This window comes from Brachionichthys hirsutus, chromosome 23, assembly GCF_040956055.1.
Source record: "Brachionichthys hirsutus isolate HB-005 chromosome 23, CSIRO-AGI_Bhir_v1, whole genome shotgun sequence".
Lineage (NCBI taxonomy): Eukaryota > Metazoa > Chordata > Actinopteri > Lophiiformes > Brachionichthyidae > Brachionichthys > Brachionichthys hirsutus.
This window is the reverse complement of record NC_090919.1, coordinates 4,857,905-4,869,975: the sequence shown is the minus strand read 5'-3', so window position 1 is coordinate 4,869,975 and position 12,071 is coordinate 4,857,905. Positions and strand designations below refer to the sequence as shown.

Here is a 12,071-nt window from a genome sequence, read left to right as displayed (position 1 = left end):
GGCTCTTCGCCATCCTTCGGCCCTCGCTTCCGTGCGATCCAACGTGAGTGCAGTCCCAAAAAAAACCGCACTCCGCCCACCTGCGCACCTGTGTGTGTGTGTGTGTGTTTGTGTGTGTGTACCTGCTACCGTAGACATTTAGAAAACCAGAGAATGTGGGATCCCTCTCATCCTTCTATTTTTTTTTATGTGCTCCCAGCCACACACTCATCTTTTTTTATTTTGGTCTTTCCCGGTTTCCCTGTGGGCTCCTTCTCCTCTGTCTTTCCCTCCCCGCCTCACTGCTTTCTCTGTCTCTGTCTCTCTCTCTCTCTCACACACACACACACACACACACACACACACACACACACTTTTCCCTTTTTCAGCAGTCTGTTCCAGTTCAAATATTATCCGACTTCCTCTCAGCGGCTTTATTCCACTTCTCCCGCTGCAGCAGCAGGGGGAGGCATTGAGCTTCATTTTCCTGCCAGAAAGTGGCGCCTGGTTTTATATGCATGTAGTGGCTACATAGCGGTTTATTGAATTAAAAGAATATGCAGGGAGCAAAGCTTTGCTCCAGGAGAATGGTTTAGAAGGGCACAGTGCCAGATATTTACAATACTCTTCTGGTTGACGGGATCTTTGGCATAAGCTCCGCCCCAACATTGTTTTTCTTTCGGAGGGAAATTGTTACCGCTACATCACGGGGAATTTTAACAAATGCTGTTTTAACAAACAAATTAATGACACGATCATAGGAACACGGCACAATGCATGCTGGGCCTAAATTCAGCCGCACACAGTTTCATTGTTAAACCCCGTAGATGCGCAGGTGCAGCCTTGGCTGTTCTAACCCAAACATTTCTACTTCTTCTGTTTGATCGTGAGTAAAATTCAACTAGCTTGTTCACCCGACTAACCAAAATAGGCTTCTCTCCATATCTCCCTTTCCCTTGACATGACTAACGTCAATTCTGTCACATATAAATGACAATCGAGTTAACACAAACTCGCAAAGGAAAATGCTCGGTCTGATCTCAATGACGCAGTCACCTGACATTTTATTACACGTGTGGTTTTGTTTGTCTCTCCTTTGATTCAATGCGCCATAAAAACTTCTTGAAAGTGTTTCTTCGGCAGGCCGAGCAGAATACGATACAGAACACGTGCTGTAAATGGTAAATAGATTAGCTCACCGCATTTCCTCCGTGAATTGCTTCCATCGACACGACGTCGGCGTGTTGCTGGAAAGTGCGCTGCCGTTTTAGAGTCGGTCGAGGCCAAACCTGTGCAGGGATAGCACAGACACATTTTAATTAACTGTAGCTGCGGCGCGAACGGTGATTGCAGGCTGCTTCGGCGCGTCGCTGCAGCCGGTCTCTGAAAATCGTTCAACTCATTAGAGACGACCAAATGCCGGGAATGCTGATGTCGATATGCAAACGGGTTTTCATTTGTTTTTCTCGTTTCTATTCTGCAGTCAGTCCCAGCGACAACAGCAAGACGTTCGGCCTGAGCTCCGTCTGGCCCCTAGAAGCTCCGTCTCTTAAACAAGCCAATGGAGACTTGAGGCTGGGCCCTCACTGGAGACCCCAGAGCCCGAAAAGTCCTAAAAGTCCAAAAGTCCTGCGTCTTAGTCCCCAGGAGAGCAGGTAGAAGCAGGACTGTGCGCCTCGTTTCCATGAAACTTTGTCTAATCTCAGTTTCGGCGTGAAACGATTTCGTCCTTTGGCCTTTTTCAGCTTGTCGATGAGGGCCAAGCTTCTGGAGTCGGACAGCAACGACAACAGAGGCTCCAAGGATGACTTTGAGGAGTACAGACCCGCCACGCCCACCCCACCTGCTCAGAACGGTATCCAGTCACCACGGCCGGCTGCAAAACCTCCATTACTGGCTAATGTGTACTGGCAGGAGAATGAATTATACATAAAAGCTAAATGAATAATAAATGCCTTCACACTCTGTCCTCTTTAAAACTTCAACCCAGATCCATTTCTCTCTCTCTCTCTCTTTCTCTCTCTCCCTCTCGCTCCACAGGCGCCGCAGCAAAGGACAGTCTCCGGCTTCCTCTGCCTCAGCGAGAATCGGAGGAAGGCGGTCCCTCCCCAGCGGGCTCCCCCCGGCCCGAGAGGGGCTCCTTCGGTGGCCTTGCTAGGAGCACCCACCGGGCCCTGCTGAGCGGTGGCTCCCTCTTAGCCTCCGTCGGACTCGGTCGCTGCCTGGACACTCCTCCGAGGGTCCCCCCTCGAACTAACCCCTCTTCTCTCGGGGACAGCGCCGCTTCTGAACCAGAGATTACCCCCCCCAAACGCCTCAATTCAGACCCCCCGGTGGTGGACGATCTCATCACATTCTCCCCCTCGGAGCTGCTCCCCAGGCCGGTTTTGGATTTAGTGCTGCAGTACCAAGAACTGGTGCCTTTGCCCTTGACGCCGCCGCCCCCAAACCCCCGCGAGAGAGGCGGCCACAGGATGCCACAGACGCTGCGCGGTCTTCAAAGTCCCAGGACCCCCCCGCAGCTCGGCAGGGCCAGCCTGGGAGAATGGACCTCGGGTTCTTCTTGTTCTGCTAATGGGGAGCCGCTCTGTGAGTCCTGGGAGCTGAGAGCCGACAGGCGGAGGAGGTCCAGCCAAGGCCTGCAAGCCTCTCAGCTAGGTCAGCCTGGTACCTTTAGGGGGGTGGGGGGGGCGGCGTTCAGAACGTGTATTCTTGACTTCCTCTTTTGGATACTTTGGGACATTGTCAGGCTGCGTCTGGGCGCACACATCCCAGCGTTTGATTGATTTCTAACGCCGCGTTCACGTCTTTGCTTCAAGTCTAACACGGTGACACAGTTCAGAGCCGTAGCGATGGAGGCGCGAGCATCGGTCGCTTTTAGGGTTGTGTGGGTTTTAAGAAGTGCCCCGTGGAAGCATTTCACACTCTATATATGGTCTCGCAAAATTCTGGCTTCGCCGCAGCGGCTCAGCTCTGCCCCCCCCCCCCAGTTACAGAGAAAACACGCCTCGCTTGTTCCGCCGCTAACAAAAACCGCATGCGCTCATTACATTGGGCACATAGAGGCAAACAAAAAGAAAAGCCACACGCAATTAAAGCATGAATGCTTTAGTTAAACATCTTATTATGTCATTTGTCTGTAATGACGCCGGTGACCGATTTGTGCTTAAAAGGAGGCGGTGAATGCAGTGGGTTCCTGTTTTGGTTATTTTCTGACGCTTCTCTCGAGTCTCCGGAATGCTCTTTTTCTCGGCTGAACGGCTTTAGCAGCCTTCGAGGGGAGGCCGTGGACGTAAATAATGTCATTCAGAATCACGCTTTCCTATTTCTCCTTGAGCCATTAATGCTAATTTGTGATTTGCAACATATTAGAAAAGCAGATCCACTTCAGTTTTCGAGGACACCAGAGCAACGCTTCAGCAGTTTGGGATTCCGCTGCTGATTAACAATCAGCAGGAAAATGAAGAACGGGTCGATAAAGGAGCTTAATGCCTGTTTGTTTGTTCCCGTTCTAGTTCTGGACCTGCCCTTGTGCCAAGACACGCAGGACTCCGACGACAGGCCTTCAGTGCCCTGCTCTGTCCATCCTAACCCGGCGCTGTGGAGTCCCAAAACCCGCCGCCTGGAGGTCAGCGTCATTCCGCGGCCCCGTCCATCCCCCGTTCGCCCCCGCATCGATCCTTGGAGCTTCATCTCCGCTGGAGGCGGGAACTCGGGTGGCGGCTGCAGCCCTCGTCGCTCAGACAGCAGCCTCCTGGGCTATCAGCCCTCCCCTACCAACCCTTTCCACAGCTGTGACCCCTTCCCCTCACCTGACTGCGACCCGTTCGCCCTCCGGGCGGACCCCTCGGGCGGCTCGGACACAGCTTCACCCTTCGACCCCTTCTCGGCTCCCTTCCCCACGTCCCGCTCTGCCCCCTGCTCCGCTAACGGCTCGCCCACGCTGCCCTCTTTCCGTATAGCGCCCCTCAACCCGGCCGACTCGCCCCTCATCGACCTGGGCTGGGCGGCCTACAACAGGCCCCCTAGCGGCACCAAAGAGAGAGCCCACCCCCGCAGGACTCTGGGGCTCAAGCCGTTCAAATCCCCGTCGCAGACCAGAGACGACAGGTTCTAGACGTGAGGTTCGGCAGGGGGGACGGTTCAGGATCCTTTTTAAATGCACACCTGTCCGTCGATCCACTGAGGGAGCCCCCCCTCCCCCCCCCCCCTAGCTACCAGAATGCCAGTGAAAGGTGGCAGATCGGGTTACGGGATAGCTGCCTGTGAACCAATAGCTGCTGGCCATTTGGTCCTCGCTCTCCGTTTCTCTATCCCTTTGACGGAGCGAGAGACGGATCTTCAGATTGAATCGGGCGGCTCAGATCAGCGGCTTTCATCTCCTCCTCGCCTTTGAAGCATTGTGACAACGCAGAGGCGGAACACGGCGGGTCGGCACAGCTTCATCTGCCTCTACCTCGCTGCAGAGCGGAAGCCTTCAGGACAACGGAACGTTTTGGAGTGCCTTATCTTGTGAAGTGTTTTTAATATATATTATCTTTTAAAGGTTCCTTTTGACTGGCTGATCCGTCGCAAAGTGAAAGATGCTCCGGGTTCGGTTTAAATCGGGAAAATCAGCTTAGCGTTGATGTGGAGGAAAATGTTTCCCCGCATGTCTGGACTCGGGTGTCCAAGGAAGGCTTACTGTTCTATTTTATTTTGCACAGCGTCTGCCTGTTGCATGCTGGGAGACGGCGCTCGGACATTCCAAGCCGCCCTTTCAAATGCAAGGCGAAGCTTGACCCAGGCATTCCACTTGGAAGCAAGATAACATTCCGGTCACATTCCTTGGGAAATTCCAGGGATTGAACAAATTCATTTGGTTGGCAGGCCGCTCGGAGCCGGAAACAAGATGGTGGGTGGGGGTGGGGGGGGGGGGCTGCATTCCCTTCAAATGCCAAAGAATGCCACTGTGACGGCGTTAAGGGCTCCATGAAGGGTGGGGTTTCCCACAGCGGGCAGGGAAACGTTCCACCTGTCTGATGCTGTGAAAAGGTTCCGCCAAATACTTGAGAGGTTTTCGGTCCAGTTTGATTTAAACGTGACTCGTCCGGTTCCACAAAGCGAGCTCACGATCCGGCTAAGGGGCTCATCCGATCATCCGCGCTGCGTTGTCGTTGCTGTAATGGCCGACCACAAGCAGGAGCGTTTTATTTCTCAGCCGCATCAAATACTCAGACATGCTACTAGCCTTCCGGGACGCTAATGGGAGCTTCCTCTGGGCTTCCTCTTTGCCATTGTTTTTTCCCGCTAAAGCCTTAGCTCATCGATCGAGCCTTGAATTGAGCTTCTTCCCGTCCTAAACCTGCTCAGTCCTGCTCCAGAGATACTTTAAATATGCTGGAATATCACAGTTTCCACCATCGAGTCGAGAACGCTCCGAAACGGCAACGAGAAACTTTCATTCTTGGTTGGGCACGGCCTCTCCTGGTTGGACGCCACACAGACTTGTGCTTTCCCAGCCGGCGCTCGTGGTCGACCTGTTAACCCGGATGTTTGCTAATACTTTAAGAGGTACAACCGCTGATTGGATTCATCGGCGACACGGCGCCTTTGTTGCGGTGGCGAGCGTTAACCTCGTCTCCAAAGGGCAGTGATTAGGCTAATAAACGAGGGCCGGCTGATACCGATAATTAGCTTCCCGATAAGGGCAGAGAGAAAGAGAGCATTCCCGTATTTGCTTAATTAATTCTCTCCCCCCCCCCCGGTGTTCTGAAAAAGCCCCGTATCTTCCTCGTAAAGGGTTTGATCCTCCTCCTCCGTTTCTTACACAGAACGTCTTTCCTCCATCGACTCTCTTTCTCCGCTCCTCAGCCGCTGACCAGATCAAATCTCCACCTTTTCATTATCTCATCCTGTTTTTCTGCTTCCCTCGTCTCTGGAAAGTTCTCTGGAGGGCAGATTTGTCTCGACACGGCGGCGCCCGCCGGGTTTACCGAGTACATTCAGATAGTTTTGTCAGCGAGGAGTATCTGAACTCCTCACTGACAAAACTAAACATGACAGCAACCTAGCAGCCGCTAAGATTCAGATCTCAGATCGCAGAGACGCAAGCAGCCCCTCAGAATCAGATCTAACCATCCAAACGCTTGTTTAACGTTGACCTGGACAGGAAACCGCTCGGCAGATGAGCGCCGGGGATATTCCTCCATGGCGTGCCAAAAGAAAAAAGAAAAGAAGTTGGAGGCGTAATTGTCTCTGTCAGCAGTGTTCCCGGCATTCCCTCGCTCCCTCGTCCTCTTCAGCAACACGACGAGCGATGAGTTATGGCCTCGTCTTGTCGTGTCAGCACGCACAAAGCTCCCGAAGCCGCCCGCTGATCGCCATTAGGCCGCGGGGGGGGGGGGGGGGTAGTTTTTGTTGTCGGAGCGCCGTGAGCCGATCGGATGGATGGCAAGGCTAGGAAGTGATTGAAATGTCAGATATCCTCTTCAGCCTGCAGTTTGTTAAAAATGTTCTGATTTGAGTTCAGATAAGTTTATGATCTATGGAATATTATTTTGTAGGACCAGCTGATAATATTCCGTAAAGTTACCAGCTCTCCGCCTGCAAAACGCCCTTAAATGCATTTATGCATACTTTAAAAAAACAAATAAAAAGGTTCTCCGAGCCCGGCTTTTAAGCGCTAACCTCAATCTGACAGTCCGGCAGCTCAGCGAACGTTGGGAAGCTTTTTGCCGACGTGGTTGTTCCGACTTCCGGTTTTGGCTGTCGGAAGCCGGAACCACAGCTGCCAGTCGTCCGCCGGAGCCGACGGCAGCGGTCCGGTTCCAAAGTCCTGCTGGTGACGCTCGGCTCTTTCAGGCGCCGCACCATCCGTCATTGCAAATCAGTGAGGATGGGAGCGTATCCTTTTACTGCTGGTGAGCCTTTTAATTTCATTTCTTCTGTCAGAGATCATTCGAGACTCGTTTGTTCAGGCCGCACAAATTCCACGTTTTGAAGTCCGGAAAGCAGCACGAAAGCCGTTTGTCGGTTGTTGCCCCGATTCCAATGGAACGAATCGATTTTGCTCTAATTCAAATCTTTGTCTATAAACGGCCATCTTGCTACACACTGGATCATTTCTCCCCAGATGGCCATGGACGCAGTCTACATCAGGATGATGGATCGAATGCTTCATTCTGGGTTTTCACTGGAGTATTTAAGGTGTGCGTGTGTGTGTGTGTGGGGGGGGGGGGGGGGGGGGGTGCTTCACACGAGCTTCACATTCCAGCTCTTCATTTTGAAATCTCTTTTAGGACTATTCCTCCACAGGTGCCTTCGCTGCGTCGCACGGCGGCAGCTCCCGTCATGCTCGTTTAGAGCTTGAAATTTGGTTTCTTTGTGTACATTCTCGCAACAGCAACAATCCTAAATAGAAATTGCAGTCTAAATGTCCCTTCGGGGCACCCATACTGGTTTTGTTTATGTGCATGAAACTGTGTGTTCTGTCACCGCCGCGACGGAAGACAGCTCCTCTCTGTCTTCCTATCCATTTACTTTTATTGTAATTGTTCCGTGTTCATTTCCATTTTGTCTCCTGCGTGTTTTATTGCGGCGCCGGGCGTGGGACAGCCCCCCCCCCCCCCCCCCCCCCAGCAGACATTCTTACATCTCAGAAGTGTCTCCGCTCATGCGAGTCGGAGGTCCGTGAAATCTCTCACTGGGCTTGGCCTGAGCAACTGGTTTTTTGTTTGTTCGTTCGGTGTCAAGAGGACTGTTTCTGTATACAAGTGTGTGAAAAATATTTGTATTTCTCTTGACTATTATAAGGGGTTTTAACCTGTGTGTGTGGGGGGGGGGGGGAGAACAAAGGAAAAAGCTAAGTAAGAGATGAGACCAAATAAAAATGTAACACTCCCGACACGTCTCCTCCTTTTCATGCAGTGTAACATTTCTAAAGGAAAAGTGCTATTTAAATTAATTTAAGTGGTGAGGGTAAAGGGTGATCAGGAGAATTTAATAAGAGTGGAATTAAAGCTATTAGTCTTCTTCGGGGGGGGGGGGGGGGGGCTCAGGAAAATGAAGATTAGCTTCACTCCCAGGTTTAGGTGGGTTTTCATACAGCGACGCTGCAAATGCATGAGATAAGATATTCCACCGGGATGTCAGAGGACTGCAAGGACACGGTGTAGCGGCGAGCCAACTTCAAATACGAATCGGGGCGATGGAGAAACTCTCTGCAACGGCTGACCCTCGTCTACCACGGTACAGTCTTCAGCCCCTTGTTGCCATGGACACGGAATGAAAATCTATGTAGCGGCTGCAGCGCTTCACACCGAGTATTTTATCAATTAGGATGGCCTTTTTCTTCTGATGAGCAGATGGAATGAAAGATGAATATGCTATATATAATTAAAGCTTCACTTTTTATACTCTATAAACGAGAAGGAAAAAAAGTGCTGCAAAGTTTAAAGACGTTCACAGTATTTGTTAAATCTGCACTGGTGAGCGTCTCCACGTAAAAGCTGTATATTTACTAAACATAAATATTTGATCAGTTCTATTCCCTTCAACCTCAGAAACCTTCAACACGGCCGTTTGTTACGCCTCCATCACTGTCAGATGTTCTACATGTTCAAGGAAGCAGAAACACAAGACTGCATGTTTTGTGAGCATAAATAACCCGAATAATAAATTACCACTAACCTTAATTGTCGGTGGTGTTTCTCTGCACTGTTGTTTGAGGCGGTAGGCCTTTATCCGGACGGCTGTTGGAGGACTCGAGAGGAAGAGCTGTTGAACGTCTCACGCTCCCCTGTGAGACATCGATGCACATCTCTGTGACAAATCTGCAGGCACAGAAAGAAAGTTGTTGAATTAAACGTGTGCTTTGGCTCTGAGCGGTGAGAGATAGAAGCATCCTAACCCTATTCCAGCTGCACACATGAAGATTAGAGCTGCATCTTAGACAGACACAACTAGGATGAATTAAAGCATATTTCTTAACTACTTGATCTGAATTAACTTTGTAAAGTTTGCACAAATTTCCTGATGATTGATTAATTGACCATCTTGGCGCTCCATAACTCCTCTGACCTGAAATAATCCTCTAATGTAAAACATCCTTTGGTCTTACATCTTAACCCCCACATATCTGCTGAATTGTCCAAATGTAAATGTGCTGTTTTGTAATATTGTTTATATCTATTTCTCTCACATGCATCACAGTCTCACAGCCAAATGAAAAGTTAAAGACAGACCGTCCCCACCATGGCGGGCCTGAAGAAAGGAGCAAGGCAAAACTATTACAGCATGAACTTTAACACCACCAGAGGGCAATGTGTAAATGCACAGCCACACGGCCACTGCAGCGTGGAATCAATCACAAGGATCACCCTAGCCTGCCCATTTGATCACTTTGCTTTCCAACCACAGAGGCCATCCTCGGCATCTGGGGTCGGAGGTTGAACGTGCGTTTCCTTCTCTCGCTCATCCCAAGCCTCCTTGATGAGCTGCTGTCAGAAATAGCTTTGTGGAGCAGGGGGGGGGGGGGGGGCTGACTAATGATGTTTTTAGGGAAGGTGGATCCTCCCAGAGCAGAGAAGCAGGCGCGTAACGAGGAACGCTGACTGACAGATTGAGATCATGGAAATTACAGACGAAAGGGCTTCACGGAAACGTATGCAGAATTCAAATGAAACTCTTCTCATGGCTCAGAGAGCATTTTAAGGGGAGGAGGTGGTGAATCCCAGCTGGGGATCTATGACGGATCACATGCTTCGCTTGTGATGCGCTGTTCTTGGCTGCCTTGGACTGTCTCAAGTACTTGCATTTAAATAAATTAAAAAAAGCAATCTCCATCCCCGCACTCGATTCCACAGCTAACCCACGTCAGCAGGAGTGTGTCCGAGATACTGGAGCAAGTGTGGATGCTGCCCGTTTTGTAGCACCTGATAAAAGAGCCATGACTAAACGTGGCTGCATGCATGAAAGGAGAGAGAGAGAGAGAGCGAGAGAGCGCGTGTTTACGGTGCAAATATTGTGGTTGGCCTTCTGGTGTGTGTACAGAACAATTACACGCTTCAGCGTGGTGAGAAAAACTGGCTGAGACAGCTGCTATTTGCTGCTAATTTATCTTAAATCTCCAGCAGGGGGGGTCAATCTCATTGAATGCTTACTGTATGTCAGCAGCTACACATTCGGCTGCAGGCTGCTGACTGTGGAAGGCATGACTGCCTCCAATGCAACGCTTCCGGGTGACAGATAAAGACGAGCGGACCGTTCCGCTCATTCCGGATCCACTGTGGAGCGGGTCAGATGTTCAGGTGAACCATCAAAGGACGCTTGGAGGGATGTGGGAATAGAGCCCGGATGGATGGAAGCCATTCCTGTTATTGATGGGCACCAATAGCACATCTGTTAGCCTACTAGCACACTAATTCCACTCTGAAGGGTGGAGTTAAAACATTGCAGACCACTGATTGGTCAATCAGATGTGATTGACAATTAATAAATGCTGCACTTATTCAAGACAAAAAAAAAAAAGGGTTCTTGACAACAATTGCATTCATTAAGTAAGCAGATGTGCAATTTCTCTATGCTTATTATGGGCTGCATAATTTTTTTCCCCCAAGGTCTCTGCACCGAAAGCAGTTTGGTGGAAATGCTGCTTTAGAAAAGAAAAGCAAGAAAGAAAGAAAAGCACAGCGAGGACCATGATGTCATCGGCTGCAGGAGGGTGCATCGCTGCAGAGGCCTGACGGTGCAGTTCACCGTTCTCCAGGAGATTCTGTCCTGGGGGGGAGCCGAGATTCATGAACAGCACCGGTGTGGGGGAAACCTGCAGCATGCAGCACGGCCCTCAACAAATAGACGTCTTTAGAGTCACTCATCGTCTGTCCTCAGCACAGGGAAATGATGACGGATTGGTTTTCCTCGCCGTGTCTCATTTCTTATCCAAATGAATCCTGGGAAGTCCATTCATCCTGCTTAGAGAGACAATAAATTGGTCGAGTCGTTGTCCCCTCTTTTAGAGCGTCGTACAACATAACCTATTCATCTGGCATTCAATTAAACCCACATGGTCTGCACAAATTAGTTTGACCCTCCGCTAGGATGTAAGTATACTTACAGGAATGCTTCTTTACTGCCTCTTCTGCTTAGTTGACCTTTTTTTTTATGAAGCAAAATAATTTAAAGAAATAAATCTAAACATTTATGAGATATTAATTATTAATAACATCTATTATCCTTGGGGCTGCACCAGGGCAGTGTTCCTGTGTAAATGGAATTTAAGCTACAACACAGATAGTTGTACTTAAAATATTTTCACTGTAGAAGAAAGATCCCGGGGGGGTTGATAAATGTTCAGCTTTTCAAATGTTTAAATTTTTCCCTTCTGCCATTCCTGTTTTTATTTCAAGTATTATTTGATCGTGCATTTCATCCTGTTAAACAATCATTTAAGTGATGACAGTGGTGTTGCAGCAGGCAGGTGATTTGTCTTCGGTCAGACAATCTTAATAAAGCTCCAATCTGTCCAGCAAAACAGTAATTAAAAAGCTAAAATTCTTCATGTTGTGATGTTATAATTATGCTTGAGCCGTAACGTCAATGAAACTCACAATTATCAAGGGGGGGGGGGGGGGGTGATGAAAGCCTGATTTTAATGAAGCCGCTTTCTATTCCTTCGCCTTGTAGCAAATAAACCTTTTTTTTAAAAATAATTTTTAATTTGGAGGCAATAATCAAATGTTGAGTAAATGAGATCCCAGAAGACCCAGCACGATCCCACTTGATGTTTGTCATTATGCCTTTTTTTTTTAAATATATATATAAATATGACAGACGGGTACAAAAATGAAAGCCAACACTTCATTTGAAGGATAAATATCCAAACGGAAGGGATTGCTTTGCTTGGATTTCATCATCTTTATGAAACCTGAACGACGCCATTAAAGTGAATGTCACTCGGCATCATGAACTCTCAGTCAGGATTCGTCCAGGGAAAATACTTTGCTTCACACATTTAGCATCTATAATGCCATTTACGTATCTGCCGAGTTACAGATGGGAACTGCTAATGGCTTGTTAACTGCGAGCCTGAAAGGCGCTGAAGATGGCGCTGA

The 12,071-nt window shown here is 49.3% G+C and overlaps 1 protein-coding gene across 1 annotated transcript in view; it reads left to right on the top strand.

Annotated features, from left to right (window-relative positions):
- The window catches only part of LOC137911300 (mitogen-activated protein kinase kinase kinase 11), a 22,750-nt gene extending 15,582 nt beyond the window's left edge, over positions 1-7,168 (top strand). The window contains exons 6-10 of the mRNA XM_068755647.1: positions 1-43; positions 1,463-1,634; positions 1,725-1,834; positions 2,020-2,637; positions 3,495-7,168. The exon at positions 1-43 is cut by the window's left edge and continues 74 nt beyond it. Of these exons, the coding sequence (XP_068611748.1) occupies positions 1-43; positions 1,463-1,634; positions 1,725-1,834; positions 2,020-2,637; positions 3,495-4,096 (1,545 nt within the window). The 3' untranslated portion in view covers positions 4,097-7,168. The remainder of the gene's footprint in view (positions 44-1,462; positions 1,635-1,724; positions 1,835-2,019; positions 2,638-3,494) is intronic.
- Positions 7,169-12,071: the final 4,903 nt, after the last annotated feature.